Below are 20,646 nucleotides of genomic sequence, written 5' to 3' on the forward strand. Positions count from 1 at the left end.
CAAGCAGCAGGTAACGTAAGTTCAGCCTGGTATTTATATTTTATATCTTACAGTATTTGAGTTGTATGAAGATGCTGCACTGATAAATGCAACTGTGAACTAACCTGTTTTAGTTTCATACATCACATCTGAGATGTGGAATGAAGTGATTATATATCAGAATGAGAAACAGCTCAGATGGTCAGGTATGTTCAAACAAGGTTTACTTAGAATATAAACTTCACCTGGTTTTTTAGTATCATTCAGTTTTATTATGATGCTGCACTAATGAATTCAACTTTAATACAACCACATTTATGTTGTATCTCATTTTAAAAACATAACATTAGGTGATCATTGATCAGAATCAGAAGCAGCAGGTATGTTTGAGGAGGAAGGTTGATTTGTATCTTTAAAAAACATCAACTTGACCTGGTTTATTTTTTTAATATCCTTATTATTTGAGTTTTATCATGATGCTGCACTTAAGACTGCAACTATAAACTAACTGGTTTACCTTTCAGACAATAAATCTGTGTTCTCATAACTCTGACACTTGACTTTAAGTTATTTGACAGATCTGTTATCCCTTAATTTGGCCAAGTATGTTTCACCATAGAAGCTACTTTAGTCCAGTGACCTGTAGCTCTCAACTGTTTCTGGTACATTCATAGTAAATCTGAATAATCCCTATTAACCAGACAACAAAGGGAAGGTTTATGTGATGCCTTTATTAACAGGCTCTTCTAAAAAGAGGTATGGTGGCAGTTTACGTAAATTACATCATTGTCTTTAAGACTCTGCACCGGGACAGCATCAAAACTGCATCTTCAGGTGATGATATGGATTCGACCCCTGAAGCACTTCATTTTATACCAGAGTCAGTGGGAGATGGTCGTCTTCATGAGCATCATCACAGCCTGTTAATCAGAATTGGACATCACACAAATTATGCTTTTATTTTGCTTGTGGTTTGTCTCATCTCTCTCTGTTGTACCCACACTACACCTCCAACATGTGCCTGTAGCCTCTACTAATGTACATCTACTGATAGTAGAAGCTGTCATGGAATATGTTTGTGTGTTTGTGTTTTCACTGCAAGAACAAGGAGACAGATTCAAGAGGAAACATTTTTTATATTTCAAAAAGAATCTATGAACATAATGGAAAAAACCAAACACTGGGTCTGAACATCCAGACAATTGAGATCCAAAAATACATTTTCTTAGGAAATATTAATTATATACAAAACATAAAAATTTATATTTTAGTTTGGACCCCCAACGGGACGGCCCAATTTTTAATATTTTATTAATAAAAATAAACTTTTAAATATTTAATCCACCCATAACTTCTATTGAGGCAGTTTTAACTTTGAAATCAAACGAGATTTCAAACAACTTAATCCGTTTTGCATTTGCATGCAACAAGAACTGTACACCCCAAGTCTTGAACTTGCATAAAAAACAAAAGGCCAAAAAGTCTTGATTTAAACTTCAAGCACGGGAGCCCTGCAGCTGTGCCAGTTTCTGCTTTAAAAGTTCACTTTTCCTTCGCAGCTGCTCTTTGAGTGTGAGGAGTCTCTGTTCATCTGACTGCATGCTGTAAATACACTCTGTCGCCTTCTTCAGGATCACCACTTTGGCCGCCTTTTCGTTGTTGGCCACCTCTGGGATCTCGTCCCTCAGCGCAAAAAAGCTCAACTTGAGCTCATTCCTCCTCTGGCGCTCCAGTACGTTATGAGTCCTTCTCTTGTCATAGTCCTCGGTGTCTGATGTACGGGGGCTCAGACACTTGCGGTTGCTGCTGATCTGTTTGAGGACCCTGCTGTGGCTGCCGCTGCCTCCAACTCCTCCTCCTCCACCACTGCTGCTGCTGCTGCTCTCCAGCTTCAGCTTCTTGACAGCCGGCTGCTCGTGCCTCATGGATGGATGGGCGGCGTAATTATGCTGGTGGGTGGAGACGTGGCACCTCTTCAGCACAAGGGGGCTGGGGTGCCTGGTCTCCAGCGGGCTGGGGTCACACCGTTTCACCGCCTGCCTCTTCTCCACCGTTACCACGTCGATCTCCTCCTCTTCCTCCTGGTCCTCCTCCTCCTCCTCCTCCTCATCATCCTCGTCTCCATCCTCATCCTCTGCAAAACAAAAATGCAAAAAAAACAGTCACACTCTGCTCCAGCATCAGCAACCCTGATTTAAATGCACGTCACAGCAGTAAGGGAGGGGAAGGGGATTACAATCCCTGCAATGCACCCCCCCCCTGCACATGAGTGGACTGCTTAACATGCAGCCTGCTAATCTTACAGCTGTCTACAACATGACAGGGCAGCATGGCTCTACCTCCTGTCTGCAAATCACATGCATCACAACAATAATGAGCCTCTTCTTATCATCATCAGTGGTTGCGATGGAGATGTGTGATGATGCACAGCTCCTGCACGCTCAGAGGGAAACAGCACAGAGGGGTGTGACTGCACGACAAGACATTCATCACCCACCTGAGTCACTGCAACTGCTGCTGCTGCTGCTGCCGCTGTTGGGCGGCGTGTCCAGCCCCAGGTCCTTACTAGGCGGCGTCCCTGCACTCTGCTTGGGCGTCTCTGCTATCGGATACGGGAAAACCACGGATGGATCGATGCACTCCGTGGCGGCCGTGTTCAGGTCCTGCAGATAGCTGCTGTTCAGCCTCCACGCTGCGGCTGCACCGCCAGCGGGCTCCGCGCCATCACCCGCCGCCGACTCCTTCCGCGCGGCGTGCAGGGAGGCGAGCCGCTCGGAGACCACCTTCTCCAGCTTGGCCGCGGCGGAGAAGCCGCTCCACATGCAGTCCTGGATGATGATAGACTTGAGGAAGGTCTGCGAGTAGTCGGCGTCGCAGATGATGCTCTGGTTCACCGCGTCGTCGCCCAGAAACTCGGTCACCATCTCCAGCTGATCCGCCGTGGAGGGGAAGAGACTGGACAGGGACGGTCGGCGGCTCGGGGACAGGGGAGGGGTCGGCAGCAGTTCAAATTTCTTCCAGATGTCTTCGCTCGGTGCCGGAGGCTGAAGCTGCTGCGGGTAGAAAGCCTCCTCGTTGTCATAGTAGAAATACGGCTGCAGGGAGTCGTAGTCCAAGTCATAGTTTTTACTCGCTAAACTTGAATTCAGCGGCATGATGCGTCCGGGCTGTGCGTCCTTGTTGTGAAGCTTCTAAAAAAGAAAATGAAAAAGAGTGGTTAGTGTTTGTTTATACAGATGTGGAGCTTCAAACAGCTGCCTGGCATTGATCCTGAACTCAGCGCTAAGTGTAAGCAACATCACATGGTCACTCCAAAACATCCAGCCTGTGCGTCCGCCTGCACCAGCGCCAAAACAGCAGGCGCGTACTTGCGAACCCGAGCGTAAATTACCTGCAAAGAGAGGAACCCTAGTTCTCTCTGCGCTGCTGCTGACAGCAAACACACATTTCTATCTAAGTGCGAGTAGAAGATGTCTGTGCAAGCGCCACAAAACCCGCTCCCTCCTCTTACCTTTCAGATTTCAGCTTCTCGGCCAAACCAGACGCTGGGAATCGGAGCCAAAACGCACAAAAACGAGCAGGAGTTTTATTCCAGTGCGACACAACCATTAAATCCTCCGGCGGGGGCGTCGCGGTTCGGTGTCAGTGCTGCGGGACTGGAGCGCACATGGAGGTGGAGAGTGTGTACGTTTGGCTGCAGCAGCGACCCAATGGGAGCGACGCGTACTCTGTCACTGGCAGCGTGAGAATCACAGCTGAGCTGCACTGGCTGCAAATAAATAGCACCGAAGCACGCATGCACGCTTCCGCCTATCCCTCCGCGTTATTCCCGCGAAACCCTTGCAACACGCCCTAAACCCCCCCGCCGCCGCGCCTTTGCCTCCAAAATCAACCCTCGTCCACCACAACAATCAGTGCGCGTTCAAACTCACGCATTTATTTTGATATTCACGCACCAGCTGGTGTTGTTTCCCCCGCTTTGCTCCGGGTCTATTTCGGCTCAAGTGGGGAGGGGTCATAGTAGAGTAAAGAGCTGCCATTGACTGGAGACGTGTGAAAAACACTAACGTAAGTAGTAGTGACAGATAATTAGGTTGACTTATTTTACTAGTTTATATTATTACCAAATCACCCAAATATATCAATATCATACTCTCGGCTGTATTCATCTATAAATCAGATCTGTCATCTAACATATGTTAAATTAAATCACTAATTTACATTGTTTTTAAATGTAAAATTGCTTTTTATGTGCACGTGTCTGCAGAAATGCTCCAAGTTCCGTATGTTGCCAGGTTTGCAGCAATTTCTAGATAAATGGGAAAAAAGGCGCACAGGTGCAGCAGCTTACCTCGAGCTCTCTGCAGACTCTGACATCTCAGACTGCGCACAAACAGGTGATTTCTGCACAAAACCAATGCCGCACTTACACAAAGACACACACACACACACATTCACACTCACTCACACACTGATGTTTGTGCGTAACAAAGGTGCAAGTTTAAGATGCACACTTTAGAAATAAGTCGAACCGTGTGTGTAACGTAGCCCGGTGGTTTTAGAGGCAGGGACAGATTAGCATCAATTAACTACAGGAAGGAAGCAATTAAAGGAATCAAGGAATCAGATGGGCACCGCAGTTTGGATGGAGGTGTCTCTGCTGGAGTGTGGAGGGAGGGAAGGGGAGGGATTGGACGGGCTCAGAGCGCCCTCTGCTGTGCAAAGTGAGCCAGGAGTTGACAGCAGCGAGGTGGGTGAAGGGATCACACCGTCAATCCATCAATCAATGAATCCATCTAAAAAAAAAACTATTAACAGGGAGGAAAATGTAGAAACCTCAATAGTCCACGATCAGCTGCCACCACGATCGACATAAGGTGAACATATAGGAAACCAGAGAGGAGGTACTAAAACATTAACTCAAGTAAAAGCACCACATTTACTTTTTTACTTGAGTGCAGCAAGTATTTGATTTAACATATACTTAAAGTATTACAAGTACTTGCAGGGTGTAGCCTATTCCCTAATGTCATGGTCTAATACTTCATTAAGGCTGAGTCTTGTCTGAATCCATTTCAGGTGTTTCTTCACCAGTCGGTGATTTGCTCTCGTTGAAAGTATAAAGTATATATACATAAATAATGTACTTAAGTACAGTAACAAACGACTGCAGATAAAAACCTGAACCTCCTTGCGGTGGAGGTAAAACACACAAACCACGAGGAGGTGAGAGAGTTTGTTTCTGCTCGTTGAGGCTGTGACACCACGAACGTCTCAGTAACAACACAGTGGGTTAGTGGAGCTGTTTATTGGGGTTACTGGGTCAGTTCATTGAAAAATAGAAGCATTAAATTACCAATGTGGCAACGTGCAGCCTCTTGCTAAAGTAGGCTGTGTTATTTATAATCAGGTTATATTTAAAAGCATCACTTTGTCAGACAGGTGCAGGCTACAACAAATATTCTAATAGTTTCAGTATGTCTTTGATAAGGGAATCATATTTTTTGATTGGGAGTGTGAACAGCCTTTAAAAAACTGTTCAGGAGTGTGGGGGTCTGAGTTTTTAAATACCTGGAGCGCCTCCCGGAGGGCAGAGGGTCAAACAGGTGGTGACCAGGGTGAGAACAGTCTTTAGCAATGTTTTTGGCTCTAACACGTAGAGTGTGTTTGCAGTGCAATATAAAATACTCCCTCAATACACAGTTTTTGGTTATAAACTATGAGTTTTGCAGAGTTTGCTGAATACGCTGCACAGGCCACAGAAGTCAAGACGTTGGATTTGTGGTCAGAAATAAGAGAAGTTCCGAAGAGCAGCCTGTGAGTCAGGAGGAAGGACGCCACACCACCACCTGACGAATTCAACAGTCACTGAGACAACTGTGCGAGGAGAGCCCTGTGCCTTCAAGTGCTCGATACAACAATCAAATAACACGTCTATGTACACACTGAGTCTTGATTGATTACGGAGGTGGTTGTTGGAAAAATGTACAGCAACACACACAGGAAACCGCTTCGCAAATCCATTTAACATTTCACTCTCATCCACTGCTTCTTATTTTTTATTTCTCTGGTTAACCCCCTTTCTTTTTCTTTCCTTATAAAACTGCATGAACTTGCTTTAAACAGCGTCCTTTTATCCTAAAGTAGAGAATGATGTGACATATGAAACAACATGTGTTGCACTGGATGTCTCACATATCGAAGTGCAGTGTGTTTGTGAGTTATCTCACATAAACCAACAGTGAATTAGCAGAACAGTAACTGGGTGCACTGCTGTGATAAGGTTTATTATAACAGACAATAGAGGCAGAGGTCCACATGGCTGATTGAATACTTGTAAAATGCATGAATACAGCAGTTTGTATTATGATGGGTTGTGTGAATAAAACTATTAACATTGGTTTCCTAACTCCAAAATGAATGGAAATTTCAGCCCTCACGAGAAAACAGTAACCAGAGCAACTGGAGTTAACTTTACAGACAATCGATGGGAGAACCAGTTCGACTTAGGAGAATAAAAAACTGAATGAAACATCTCCTGAGCACCTGCAGTCTCCACTTATCAGAGCCAACGATGCCAGATCCGGTCTCACGGCTTCCCCCTGTGTCTCCAGGCGGCTCTGAGACACAGTAACACAAGAAACATCCAGAGCTGATAAACACAACGACCACAACACATGAGCCTCGTGGTTATGATCGCTATCCTCCGAGAGAGAGGATGAAGGAACGAGAGCAGAGGAAAGGAGAGAAGGTGTCATTTCAGTCTGGGGGTTTTCTTCACTTCCTCTGGAATTAAACTGATAACAAGAGAAACTCATGAAAGTTATATCTCCTTCACTCTCCTCTTTTCTTTCTCTTTGCTCTCCTCCACTTGGTTTATTGGGCTGTGAAGCCTGAAGAGGTCGACACTGTGAGCTCATGTGTCAACCATATGTAACATGTTAATCTTTCACGATATGAAAATTAAATCAAATTAAACCCCAACATACTTTAACACAAATTTAATAAAATAACATATATTCTAATCTATATTGTACCTCTACTCCACTTTCATTTTAATATTTCCTACTTCCACCACTGTTGTGCAGCATCCAACTAGAGGAAAGTTCATGGTTCTCCCCTGAGGTTTGCATCTGTCATGACAGTGTGTGACAACTTGCAGTTAAATGCAACCAAACAGAGAAAGAGCAACACATCAGCAGACACAGTAAAAATCCAGGGTGGGTTTCTTCCCACACGGCCGGGACATGACTCAGCATGATGAGGCAGAAAATCAATAAGTGTTCAGCTGTCGGTGGGAGGAAGCTGCCAGCAAAGCATTCGACAGTGGGAGAGTGTGTCAGACGGCTCAAGAGCTAATTGTGTCATTAATTATTGACAGTGACAACTGACAGTTATTGACACAGCCCGAGACAGCTGCATACAGTCGAACCTGCAGAGTGTTTGTAGTTACACACACACAGTTAAGCATTTTGCACTTTTGTCTCTCAGTGCGCAGAGAAGATTTCCGGACAAATCTGAGATAAATCTGGTCAAATTCAAAAGAGAATTCTTTCTCTACAGTCTGTGCAGAAACACAGACCAGTATTTTATCGCTATTAGCATGTTTATAACACATTTTCATGTTCAATTCAATTCAGTTTTATATGTATATTTCCAGATTCCCACAATAAAGAAGAACAATGCGACCGTGGAGAGAAAACAACATGCTTTAGAACGGAGGAAATCTCCAACAGAACCAGGCTCAGGGCGGGGACGCAGCGAAAGAGACCATAGTTGAATAACGGTTGTATCTTAGCACTGTCAGACAACTTAAAGATGCAATAATCTAATCTGGCAGCACCAGTTCATAACAGCTACAACGACAATAATAATGCAGTTATTGATAAGAGGCTTTTAATAATGATCATTTTTAAGTAGTAGTGTCAGATCTGGATCCTGCAGCTCTGGAGAAAAACCTGCAGAATGAGGTCAGAGAGAAAGAGAGAGATGACGCTGGACACAGCTACACACGAACACACACACACACACACACACACACACACACACACACACACACACACACACACACACACACACACACACACACACACACAGTGCAGGTGAAGCAAGGAAATATAGTGCACAATGTGCCCTTATATTATAAATATACTGCATATAACCCCACTCTTTGACGCTTTGGCACGTCATAACTCACTCCACCCACAGTTCCACCTCACACCCTTTAACAACAAAATAAAATCAACCCTATAATATTCTGCCCATTTAAATTTCAGTGCCTTTGTTTTTATTCTCCTTAAACTGTATATAACTGTGCAGGCTAATATAAATGTGATGATTCACACAGGCAGAAGCTTTTATATCGACTGTATATTCCCAGGAGCCCATTGTCTCATAATCCATTATCTCATAAAATCAAATCAGACAGTTGGATGTAGCTGCTAAGTGCCTGGGTGTTTATGTTGCTTTGCACTTATCAGGTGGCAGTGAAAGGTTTCGTACACTATTGTGCAGCAAAGTGTCATTTATCACTGATCACAATCATACAGGAAGCTGTTTATTTACTTTTACAGATTAAACAGTTATTTTTACCTCTAATGTTTGTAATGAAATGTAATATAATATTCAGCAGGCGCAGAGTTTCCTATGCAAGAACTCCCTGTAAGTTTTATTTATTGGTTTATTTAACAGAGATAGCAAACATTACTGTCAACATACTGGATAAAAAGTTTGTTTTTCATTCCTGCACAGATGTTCTATAAATTAATTAAAATTATAAATAAAAAGAGTAGCTGCTTTTCAATGTGCATTACTTAATAAACTGAATATGTTTGCAACAGGATAAAAATTGGGGAGCAGGTATTTCCAGCTATTTTTGCAAGGAGCTGCTGTTATCCAATTTGGCCACTAGAGGGCGCGTTGTATCTGGAAACTAATATGGATACAAAAGCAAAATTTGACAATTAAAAATATTAAACAGGATTTTTCTTGTTTTTCAATAAATCTGCATTAAACACATTTGGAGACTTACATAAAAATATATATGTTTTTTTTCAACACATTTTCACAAAGAATTCCAGGTTGAAATAAAAAGTGCTTTGATTCCATGTCTGGGGATGTCTGCCGCCAAGAAAAGCTGTTTAGGCCTCGGCTCATAAAAGTACGTTTTCCTACAGAGGGAAAACAGCAATATCTCCAAGCCACATAATAAACTAAATGCTCCAGGAGGGGTTAACAATGTGGGAAACACTGTTTACTGGGAACAATGTAAAACAAAGCCATGCAAATATCAGGGACAAAATAAAATCATCATTTGTTTGCAAATATAAGTTTCGAATAAAAAGTAGTGGTTCTGTCTCTTGCACATAGTTGGATAAATGCTCCACTAAACCCACTTCTGGATGGTTTACTCAAATGTGCTGCTCACAAAAGTCAATAACACAAAGTTTTATGATATAGAACTGTGTCAAAAGTGAGAAGCTGATGTAAGGCAACAATCCAGACATAGTTTCAGGGTTTAACCTTAACATTGAACTTGCAGGTACAGGCTCCTTAGCAAACATACAGTATGATTTTCATTCCAGCTGAGTCCCGGGGGCTGAATGTTGGCTTGTAAAACGCTGTGTCAACTTAAAGTCACTACACAACCTCCCTCAGGCCGCAGGCAGCAGCACACAACAGCTTAATGTTTTTACTGAACATAACTCACAGCTCACTCACTGGAAAACAGCAGCTGTTAACTGTACAAAGAGCAGATCAGGATACCTGCACCGAGATAATGTGCAAGAGACTGTGGACATAATCATTAACAAAGATCCAACACCAGCTGAACTCATTAACCTTTTCCTACTTGTTTTATCATCCAGGGAGAAGAAGCAAAAAAAGCTGAACTGGAGTAAATATCAGTTTTGGTTTTCTCAGTTTCCAAAAGAATATAATCCACTAACCTTGCACCCAAAAAGCAAGTGAAAAATACAGAACGATAAATCATTTTGTTGAGTTGAATGTATTTTTAGTTTAATATAAATCTTTGGCTGTCTTTTCACACTAAAACGGTTCTGTCGACAACACTTTTTTAGAATATACATATGATGTATTAAGAGTCTGTTTGAGGGAGTACACGTTTTTCTTCTTTGTCAGCCCAGATCTGGTTCAGTAAATTGTTGAATATAATGTTTTTGTCTGACAGCACTGATGCGACATTTCATCCCAGTATTTGGACAAATATACATACATGACATAAAGAAATACATGATATAAAGATAATCAGTGCAGGAGAGTTTTGATGTGTGAACATATTTATACACGTCTCCTCTTTTGTTGTCAATTTCTCTAACTTGAAGTATTTTTGTGTTTAAAATCTGTCTAATGTTCCTTCCCCCTCTTGTCCACCAGGGAGCAGTATTTCAGTAGTAATAAATGCAACTTATCCTTCAGATACTTAGTTTCCTTAAAGGAGAGGCACAAAGTAAACATCAAGAGAACTTCTATAGGAGCAAACTATTACTTCTGTTTTCCTGTGAATAGATTCACCTGCCACATTAATTAATGTGTTGTGTCTTCATACAACATTTCCATGTCTTTAAATCTATGATCGTTTAGAATCAGTCATTGCACCAGAGTCCATTCATACTTTCCTCATTTTTAGAGTTTGCTACATAGAAATAACAAAGTGCAAGAAATGTGTGTGTGTGTATTCAACATGAGCAGTGGAGCCTCTGCTTTAATGTAAACACACATTATGCTGCACTGTGTGTTTACTGTGTGTGAGTGTGTGTTTACTGTGTGTGTATTTACTGTGTGTGTGAATGTGTGTTTACTGTGTGTGAGTGTGTGTGTGTTTACTGTGTGTGTTTACTGTGTGAGTGTGTGTTTACTGTGTGTGTGAGTGTGTGTTTACTGTGTGTTAGTGTGTGTTTACTGTGTGTGTATTTACTGTGTGTGTGAGTGTGTGTTTACTGTGTGTGTTTGCTGTGTGTGAGTGTGTGTTTACTGTGTGTGAGTGTGTGTTTACTGTGTGTGAGTGTGTGTGTGAGTGTGTGTGTGAGTGTGAGGACAGATTTAGACCTGCTGATGACGTCAGGAACAGAACGCCAGGCCCACGTGCGGCAGACAGCGGGTTCCAGGCTCGTGAGGGCTCGACTCCCACCAGACCCTCCGTTAACCGCGGAGCGTTTAGACACGAACCGACTCCCGGCCCCTCCTGTCACCGCCTCCACCTCGACACCCCGCGGCCCCGGCTCGGGACACCTCCTCGCTTGAATTCGGCGCTGTTCCTTCACCGTGTGTCTCCCTCCCACCGTCTCCATGATGATTCGCGGGGAAGATGCGCCCGTGTGAATTTCCCGTTGACCTTCGCCTCCGTTCGGCAGCATCGAAGCAGTGCGACGCGCCTCAGCAGCAGCAGCAGCAGCGCCCCGGCCCCAGCCCCAGCCCCGGCTCCTCACCTCTCCTCCCGGGCTAGAAAACAACACAGGTGCCCCCCTCTCTCTCTCTCTCTTTCTGCCTCCAGCCGCTAAAACCTCCGAGTTTTCCCGTCAATCCATCCAGACCGAGGCAGATGCCCCTCGCTCCTTCCCCCCGGCTTCTACTATGGTGGAGTCTCCATCTCTCAGCCCTTACTGGCCTCTCATCCGCTTCCTGGTGCCTTTGGCGATCACCAATGTTGCCATCGACCTCGGGGAACAGGTAATGTCTGTGTTTTTATTCGGCTCTGGTCACCGCGGCGTCTCTTTGCTAACAGCTAACAACTGCTTTAACGTCCTTTTTTTTAAAAGGGGATTCGTGTTTTGGCTCTTTCACCGCTGCCGTCGGTTTTCTGAAGCGGCAGAAATCACCGACCACCATAAACCTCCCCAACCCCCTCATACCCGTCACTGACACCGGGTGTCTCCGGCCTGTTTTGTCGGTTGACGGCGGGTGTGTGTGTGTGTGTGTGTGTGTGATGTAGCCACAGTTAGCTTAGCTGGCAGCAGCCGGGGATGTTGTGTGGAGATATGATCCGCCAACAGCAATAACAGACTCACTCCCAGGAAGGATCCTGATCATTCTGGGGCTTTGAACACACAAATAAATAAACCAACAAATAAACGTAAATTCTCCTAAATGTCTGAGCTCCTGTGGATTTAAGTGCATTTGCTTATTTCCCATTTTCAACCTTGTTTGTCATTTGATTGGAGTCACGACCTGTTTGGAGAAGATGATTGAGATGATGATGGAGGATCATGTGCTCAGACTGAAGGGTGTGTGTCTGTGTGTGTGTGTCTGTGTGTGTGTCTGTGTGGACATTTTCCAGTATAAACACTGACCTTGGCAGGACCAAGTCTAATGAGGCCAAACATCATTTCTGAGGTCCTTGTGAAGTGTAGGGTTAAGATGTGACGTGTGGTTACAGGTTAGAGTCAGGGTTACATGAATAAGGTTTTGTTCAGGCCGTCCGTAATGAATGGAGGCTGATGCAAAGTCCTAACAAAAATATGCAAGCTTGTGTGTGTTTAATTTCCTGAGATTGTCATGTTTTCCTGTCTGGCCTCTCCCAGCCATACGACTGGTGGCTCGTCCCTCTTTACCCAGGAGACAGCGGGCGGATATTGTGAGAGAGAAGCTTGGAGATGTCAGGATTAAGCTTATGTAATGGCTCTGTAAGTTGTTATAAATAGCACACAATCCTGCTAAAGGAAAAGGGGGGCAGCTGTTGTAGTTGCTCTGAAGGTAAGAGTGAATGGAAATCATTTCTATTGTTGTGGGTGTTTCCCTGCGCTGATATATTACAACGGCACTGACTGTTATTTATTTAATTTACACCAGCCAAAGGTCTGTTTTCTATTCTCTGCATCAAGCACATGCAGGTATTTTTTTTTTTTTTAAAGCACGATAGCTCCAGGGCTGTGGTGGACCAGCAATTGCCATCTGGTCAGAGATAAAAGTCTGGCAAAGTCATGGTCATGTGGTCTGGTCAAGAGCTGAACTGGTCTTCCTTCTCCTTTTTTTATGTGCTGTCTCACCCTCTCTCTCCACTCCCACCCCTGCATTATCTGTTCCAGGCCCTGAACAGGGGTATAGCCACAGTCAAAGAGGATGCAGTTGAAATGCTGGCCAGCTACGGCCTGGCCTACTCCCTGATGAAGTTCTTCACTGGGCCCATGAGCGACTTCAAGAATGTGGGTTTGGTGTTTGTCAACAGCAAGAGGGACCGGAGGAAGGCGGTGTTCTGCATGGTGGCGGCCGGAGCCATCGCATTCATCCTACATATCCTGATAGGTGTGTGTTTAAGGGTTGCATGATGACATGCTGTATTTAAACCACATGAAGTTTTATTGTTGTAGCACCCTTCTTCAGCTTCGTCTCTGGTGAAAAGTCACAACCTCTACTCTCTGAAACAATGAAAATAGCCTCTGCTTAACTGCGATTTCGTCTTTTTTTTTTTTTTATCTCTCTACAGCTTACACAGATTTAGGGTACTACATCATTAATAAGCTCCACCACGTGGATAACTCTGTGGGGAACAAGACAAGAAAGGCTTTCTTATATCTGGCTGCATTCCCTCTGCTGGATGCAATGGTGAGTGTGCAGTATAGCAGGATTACTCTGCAGGAGCAGTCAGACATTTTATCAGGCAAGAGGTGGATTTAAACCCATCTGATCAAGCATTAATCCCCTGTACGTTATATAGTCCGTCATTCAGCTGTGGCTGAGAAAATGTAGGGCTTTCGATTTCTGTTTTAAAATGTGTCTGCTCTTTTTTTCTGCCTGAAGGCGTGGATTCATGCAGGGATTCTTCTCAAGCACAAGTACAGTGTCATCGTAGGCTCGGCCTCAATCTCTGATGTCGTGGCCCAGGTAACAATGTCCAGTCCTCGATTTCTTTTTTCATGTAATGCAGCGGAGAAATCAAGTTTTTGTAGTGTATGATTTTTGGCTTTTATCCACTTTTTTTGTTTCTTCCTGCAGATTGTGTTTGTGGCCATCCTCCTCCACAGCAACCTGGAATGTGTGGAGCCTTTACTCATCCCAATCCTCTCCCTGTATATGGGTGCCTTGGTCCGTTTTAGCATTGTGGGAGTGGGTTACTACTGTAACATTCACGACAACATCCCAGACTCCAGTGGACTTGATGTTGGGGTAAGTGCTGTTTATTTTGCTGTAAGGTGAAAAAGGAAAAATGGGTCAGAGCTAAATGAGGGTTTGTTTTTTCACATGACACTTAAAACACATTCTGGGTTAACCACTGGGACCAAAGGAGCTGCGGTGTTAGTTTGTGACAATTGAATAAGAATGATGTCTTTTTTTTCTAAGAGTGAGTTAGAGAGTATCTAGAAGTGATTTATTGGGAATGTTTTTGTCCCTGCAGGGCGATGCCACCATCAAAAAGATGCTGAGTTTCTGGTGGCCCCTGGCCCTCATCCTGGCCACTCAGCGCATCAGTCGACCCATCGTCAACCTCTTTGTATCACGTGACCTCAAGGGGACCACTGACGCTACAAAGGTGGGTGTATCCCGGAATTCATTCATCAAATAAATCGGAAACTTTACTAAAATGTAGTTTCTTACAGCAACGAAGTTTAATATTTGATTTAAGAAGTTATTTTATTTTCCTTTATTCAATGTGGCTTTTATTAAAAAGCAGCCAAAAATGTCTTTCTGGTACTACTAGTAGTATTTTTGATGTAAGGGATCATTCAGTGGGACTTTACAGCCACATGAAGCAGGTGGACTAATTTGCCCCTCAAGTTTGTGCAGATGAAATGCCAGATGGTAACAAACTCCCTCTGGAGCTTTCTGGCTTACAGAGACCCCAACTACTAGAGACAATGCATAGCTGTTTACCAGAATGAACTGGAAATCATCAACAACACTGGCTGCCAGTGGTTTGGGTGATTCACCATGTTCATGTGAAACTCAGGGCATGATTACACTGAGTGAAAACATTCCCACACGTTGCTACTGTTCCTGCGTGAAGCCTGCCGCTGCCCGTTGTTGTTCCGTGCACAAAAAAGAGCTCCATGCTCTTTATCCAATTATAAACTGGAAAAGCCGCACAATCACGGAAAGTGAGAGACACAGCCAGGATTTCAAGTTGGCTATTGTGAGACACCTGTCATTAATTTAACCGTATGTGCTGTCTGTGGTATATTCAGCGTTAAAGCAACAGCGTGCTGATGACTTATAGCCGCCGTGTCTTTGTCATTCCAGGCTGTTGCCGTGCTCACAGCCACATACCCTGTAGGTCACATGCCGTACGGTTGGTTAACTGAGCTCAGAGCAGTGTACCCTGCCTTTGACAAGGTAAACACCTCCCACCTACATGTGTTTATGCAGTGGTGACAGTTTATTGTAGATGGGTGTGTTTATACCGCTGATATTCCTTTTTTTTTAACAGAACAATCCCAGCAACAAGTTGAACGCCAGCAACTCCATCACCAAGTCTCACATTAAAAAGTTTACATTCTGCTGTCTGGTTCTATCACTCACGGTAAGACGACGAAGGATCTTTTCACATAATGCTCTCACAGTGGAAACAAATCAGAAAAACATATCATCCATTTTCCTTTCAGGCATTTCTGGCATTCAGACACCGTGTTAGTCAAACTTGTAGAGCCACTTTAATAAATGACACAGCCAGGGTGAAGTTTCAGTTTTCATTTTGGTAATAGGCAGCCCCTCTCTTGCGCTGCATTTGTTTACAATCTCAGGTGTCCTTCATTGAGACATGACCTTTCCGTCAGTAGGTGTCAGTTGTCCTTTCATGGCTTCCTGCAAAACCTTATATGCTTAACACCTTTTTTCTTTCAAACATGCATCATAATGTCAGACACGCATATTTTGTGACAGCAGATGTGCTGTGGCACCATCAGATTATTTGTGTTGTGTTTTCACATACTTTGTCTCTGTCAGGATTCTGACCTAACTGGTTCAGTGTTACAGGGAAAAAACATGTGGTTGGAGTTTTTTCAAAACTTGGTCAAAGGTTTTCCACGAAAACATCAATGTTTTTTTAGAAACTGGCAAAATTTTGAAATTCTATGAAAAGTCTCAGGTTTCTCATGTTTTATGTATTCAGTTCTGCTGGTTCAGCTGCAGGCTAATGTTCAAAGTGACGGGTTTGGGTGCAGGCTCACTGAATGTACTTTTCCTTTGCTGTCATGTTGTGGTTTCAGGTTGCACAGGGAGGGAGACACAGTAAGGTGGAATTTGTGAAGACGCAAAGGGGCTTTTGTCCCCTCAACACTCCCACCCAGGCTTTAGGAGCTTAATAAAATAGGCATTCACATAAAACCTCTCAGTTAACACACTTTTAAAGCCCCTTGCAGGTTTACTTTTCTGTTAAGTAATGAGCGCGGCAGTCACATTATGTGTGCTGAGCGATTTTGTTTTGGAATAAATGTTTTAATAACTACGCCAGCAGATCTGCAAGAACATAATATAATACAGTGTTTATTATATCTGCCTTCTTGTCAATTTTAAATGATCCAAAGTGAATTAATATGAAAGTAAAATGGTGCCTTTGCCCCAGATAGTTATCCTAAGAGCTTAAATAAGAAAAACAGGAAGTGTGTGCGGCCAAGGTTGGGCCTTTTTTTGAGGAGGAGGAGGAGGAGGAGGAGGAGAAGGAGAGTGGCACACCAGATGTGGAAGCCCAAGGTTGTAAACATGTATGTGAGGGTGTGTGTTCAGCACGCAGCAACAGGCAGATAGGTATGGCCTGGCAGAGTTGAAAACACAAGCTGACGGCCCTCGTGCCTGCCTGGGCATGTCCTGATGGAGGAAGGACAACGGCACGAAAAGCAGCAGAGAGCAGGAAGACGAAGGGAAATGAGGAATGTACTGTGACAAACAAATTTCATCTTATGAAAACAGATGTTGAGGATTCGGAGGCAGTGAGTCAGGATATCTCTCACCACCGTTTAGACTAAACCTCAGCTGAGTCAGGGGAGACAGTGGTGTCAGTTGAGCAATACAAATTAGTTATTATGACATCTTGCTAAAATAATGATGGTGAAGTGATACCAAATGAAATCATCATTCACAAGTAATCTATTCCTATCCGTTGGATTCAGGAGATCAAAAAGCATTAACAACACTGAATTAAATGCTTTTGTGCAATTAATCATCTTCTGCTGAATATATAATTCTTAAAGAATATTATTCAAAATATTTTAAAGGTTGCAGTGCATAGAGGATGTTAGTTGGCCTTCAAACAAGTTTTGAAGATGGAGAGCAGGAGGATTAAGAGGAGATTAAGCTGACCCAATCAAGTTGGGTTATTCGTCAACTATCAAGAGACGAGACAGGAGAAAAGTTTGGACTAAGAGTTCCTTCCTGTAGAACTGTACTGTTGGGTTACTCATCGCTCAGAAGAAAGCGATGAAAGGTTGGATGTTTTTGACGAGTTGAAGACCAGACTCACTGCAGCGTTTTGGACCATTTGCAGACATGTTACCAAGCTCGCTGGCAGCCCTGCCAGAAGGCCGTCGCAGTAGTCAAGACGACCAGCGCTTTAAAAGGCGTCGAGCACACGCTCTATACAGTGTAGTTCGACTCGACTCGACAGTGACAGATGGATCAGACTGAGTGAACGTTAATTAGTCATCAATCATGATTTGTTGGAGAGAGAGAGAGGTGGAGCTGGCCTGTGCACAGCCGTGGTATGACTAACCAGGTGGTGTTTATTGGAAAGAGAAAGGGACCAAGCCTAGATTCTTGTGGTACACCAGTGAAATGAAAAGTGACATCTGGGCTTTTCTGCTTGCCATTTGGAGTCCGCGGAGCTAATACCCTAAGTGCTTTTTATGAGAAGCAAATGTAGAAATTGAAGGAGGTACAAATGTGAGGACAGCTGGACGGTCAGGAGGCCATTAAAATCACTTTGTCTTTTAGCAGATATTACACAGCTGATGAAGTCCAGTGGAGCTATCAAAGCATCCAGTCGCAAGCAGTGTAAATGTGGTGTTGTCAGTCAGACTGGAACCAGAAAAGCACCTTTTATGGATCCTGAGGGCCCCTCATGTTTTTTATAGATTTGGAGTGCAGGGACTCCATCTTTATACATTTGCTTTAAACAAATTGATGTGTTCATATTCAGATCAGGCGAGTTTATTCCTCTGTTTAACGCTCCCTGATGTGTTGTGATCATACAGTCGTAGCCCGGTGATGCTTTGGAAATTTTCCCCTCCACTTCTAGAAACAATAACATTGTTTGTCATGTGTTCGCTCCGTCGCTTTTTTTGTGTGAGCTTCAAAGGACGACATTCAGTCTGAAACCCCTTGAGTTAATGAACTAATGAAATCTAATGAGGCGTGCCGGGCGACTCTATTGTGGCGCAGCGGACGCAAAAAATAATTTGCCTTTGCTTATTTTGTGTCCAGCTTTGTTTCGTGGTGTTTTGGAGTCCACACGTATCAGAGAAGATCCTCATTGATGTCATTGGAGTGGATTATGCTTTCGCTAAGCTGTGTGTGGTCCCGCTCCGAATTTTCTCCTTTTTTCCCTTGCCAGGTAAGACACTGGCTTTTATTTAATCTTTTCCAGCTGCATTTTCCTTCCGGCTGTGGCTTTAACCGGGGCGTACCTCGGACCGGTGGGGTGATGTTTCCACTTTGTGTGTGTTCGCAGTGACTGTTCGGGCTCATTTGACTGGATGGCTCATGACCCTGAAAAAGACCTTTGTGCTGGCCCCCAGCTCGGTTCTCCGCATCATTGTCCTCATCACCAGTTTAGTTGTGCTGCCTTATATGGGGTAAGTCAACACTTCAGAGAACACTGTCGGGGTCACATAGGTCAGCACCGTGACTCAGGCCCACTGTCATTTATTAGTGTTGTGTAGTGTTCTGGTAAAATGTTTTTGTTGCATTATTCCTCAAAACATGAAGCATGAGGGAGATAAGAAAATGAATTCACCTCCAGAAACTTAATTTATAAAATGCAGCTGAAAAGTCAATATTTGTTTTTCAGGGTTCATGGGGCCACACTCGGGGTTGGATCACTCCTGGCCGGTTTCATAGGGGAGTCAGCAATGGTTGCCATAGCAGCGTGCTATGTTTATCGACAACAGGTGAGAACACCTCGTTGAGGTCTCTGCGAGCGTACATTCCCTATTGTGTTGTTTTTGAAAATCCTGTCAGCAGCCATTTTTAACTGTGTCTCGGTTATGATCATCCTGTTTAGTTTGAATGGGGATGTAATGTGATCGAACCATGAACACATACAAGAAAGGAAACCCTCTGAAACATTTCCTTGATCCAGATCCGCTTCCAAACTTAATGACTTCATCCCTGAACCACACTGCACCCTTCAACCAGGTTTTGTGGTAGACAGGGGTTAAAACATAACTTCCTTGGCGGAGGTCACTGGGTTCAGGAGGCTGTGTATGATTCTCTATGATCACGTGAGGACTGCACGACTCACCATGTTTTATTGTGTTCTTACACTTTGCAGCTTATCAAGTGTTAGTTTCACATAATGTCTTAACCGGACTACACAGTGTTGCAGCTTCTGTTCCCCTTCACCTTAAGAGTCTTCTATAATTTAGTTTTCGTTCTGTTGTGTGCTGTCTTCAGAGAAACAACGAGATGTCCAATGAGCTGGTGGTGGAGGGTGAGGACTCTGCCCCGATGAGCGAGGTGTGCTCCAGGACGCAGATGGACAGTATCGAGGAGCTCCAGGAGGAGGAGGAGGAGGAACAAGAGTGAACTCTTGACAGCAGGCGGAGGTAAAGCTGAGCTCCACATGGGGCTTTGCTGAAGAGGAGGCTGCTGAGTGTGACGGTGCTGGAGAGCAGAGAGGACCCGAGTATGATTTGGTTTAGGATGTCCTCTCAACGGAATTGAACTCTTGTTCGAGTGTCCAGGTCTTCATCGTGTCGACCCACACACCATTTAAACGCACACTGTAAAGAAAGCCATGCACTTCCAAGTGTTCATCCATCAGAGTAAAAACCTTTGTCTTCCGACGTTTTCCAACAGTTCTCATAGTTTTGCATCATCACATTAGCGGGTGTATTAACCACTTTTCATGTGTTTACTGGTAAACAAGGGAAATCCACAAAGGAGAACTGTTCCTCCTCACCAGCGGGAATGAAACATCTGTTGAGTGGTTGTGGTGTTGCCAAAATACAGAGTTCATTATTTTGTTGTTTTATCGAGATTAAGTGGCAAGGCCTTGCTTGAATTCAAATATAGATATGTTGTGGGACTTGTTGGGTTGTGCAATCGTGTTTTACATACCATGGTGTACAGATTATTGTTGTTTTATATAGGTAATGCGATGTGTATATTTAATTGCCTCGAGGGGTCAGGAATCCCTCATTATATCATTGCGTGTTACAGAATAGTTATGATTGTTCACTCTTCATGCAGTCTGGGAGTCGCATCTACTTTTGTTTTGCCATGCATTTTCCTGGTAGTATTCAGACTGTCGTATGTACTGTATATACTGTACAGGCATTCTTATTTGGCATATAAATTGCTTTGTTATTAACTCTTTGGCTTTGTTGGCACTGGCTTCACTTTATTGTTGTATTGTTTTCTTCTGAACTTATAAAAAGTCAAATGTGTAGAAAAATACTTTGCCACAAAATGAACTTAGACAAATGTTGAAGGTGGAAAAACAGTACCTCTCACCGAATGGCCTGAAAGGACCCTTATAGATGATCGATGGATGATGATAGG

The 20,646-nt window shown here is 43.7% G+C and overlaps 2 protein-coding genes and 1 long non-coding RNA gene across 5 annotated transcripts; 2 read left to right on the forward strand and 1 right to left on the reverse strand.

Annotated features, from left to right (window-relative positions):
• Positions 1 to 1,095: 1,095 nt before the first annotated feature.
• Positions 1,096 to 11,188, reverse strand: myca (MYC proto-oncogene, bHLH transcription factor a). 3 transcript variants are annotated; one of them, XM_069512481.1, is made up of 3 exons: positions 11,047 to 11,188; positions 2,477 to 3,170; positions 1,096 to 2,113 (listed from the first exon to the last, which is right to left on the reverse strand). In XM_069512481.1, the coding sequence occupies exons 2-3, from the start codon at positions 3,132 to 3,134 to the stop codon at positions 1,476 to 1,478; spliced, it is 1,296 nt and encodes a 431-aa protein (XP_069368582.1). In that variant the 5' UTR covers positions 3,135 to 3,170; positions 11,047 to 11,188; the 3' UTR covers positions 1,096 to 1,475. The 3 variants fall into 3 exon arrangements, with proteins under 3 accessions (XP_069368582.1, XP_019943429.2, XP_019943428.2); XM_020087870.2 differs by lacking the exon at positions 11,047 to 11,188 and adding an exon at positions 4,331 to 4,472; XM_020087869.2 differs by lacking the exon at positions 11,047 to 11,188 and adding an exon at positions 3,491 to 4,443.
• LOC109629886 (uncharacterized) lies at positions 3,907 to 6,379 on the forward strand. Its single transcript, XR_002202745.2, has 3 exons — positions 3,907 to 4,047; positions 4,247 to 4,376; positions 5,712 to 6,379. It is a non-coding gene; the product is annotated as an uncharacterized lncRNA (long non-coding RNA).
• Positions 11,189 to 11,532: 344 nt separating the features above from the next.
• Positions 11,533 to 20,460, forward strand: ankha (ANKH inorganic pyrophosphate transport regulator a). Its single transcript, XM_020087890.2, has 12 exons — positions 11,533 to 11,667; positions 13,023 to 13,239; positions 13,421 to 13,539; positions 13,735 to 13,818; positions 13,930 to 14,100; positions 14,330 to 14,464; positions 15,172 to 15,264; positions 15,359 to 15,451; positions 18,346 to 18,475; positions 18,593 to 18,716; positions 18,932 to 19,031; positions 19,537 to 20,460. Exons 1-12 carry the CDS (start codon positions 11,572 to 11,574, stop codon positions 19,666 to 19,668), a joined length of 1,494 nt encoding a protein of 497 aa, XP_019943449.1. The 5' UTR covers positions 11,533 to 11,571; the 3' UTR covers positions 19,669 to 20,460.
• Positions 20,461 to 20,646: the final 186 nt, after the last annotated feature.

This window comes from Paralichthys olivaceus, chromosome 17 (genome assembly GCF_024713975.1).
Source record: "Paralichthys olivaceus isolate ysfri-2021 chromosome 17, ASM2471397v2, whole genome shotgun sequence".
In the NCBI taxonomy this organism is placed as follows: domain Eukaryota; kingdom Metazoa; phylum Chordata; class Actinopteri; order Pleuronectiformes; family Paralichthyidae; genus Paralichthys; species Paralichthys olivaceus.

Coding starts and splice junctions, on each gene's coding strand:
- myca (XM_069512481.1), bottom strand. CDS start 3,134: ATGCCGCTGAATTCAAGTTTAGCGAGTAAAAACTATGACTTGGACTAC. Junction 2,114..2,476: donor CAGCAGTTGCAGTGACTCAG/GTGGGTGATGAA, acceptor TTTGTTTTGCAG/AGGATGAGGATGGAGACGAG.
- ankha (XM_020087890.2), top strand. CDS start 11,572: ATGGTGGAGTCTCCATCTCTCAGCCCTTACTGGCCTCTCATCCGCTTC. Junction 13,240..13,420: donor CATCCTACATATCCTGATAG/GTGTGTGTTTAA, acceptor ATCTCTCTACAG/CTTACACAGATTTAGGGTAC. Junction 14,465..15,171: donor GGACCACTGACGCTACAAAG/GTGGGTGTATCC, acceptor TTGTCATTCCAG/GCTGTTGCCGTGCTCACAGC.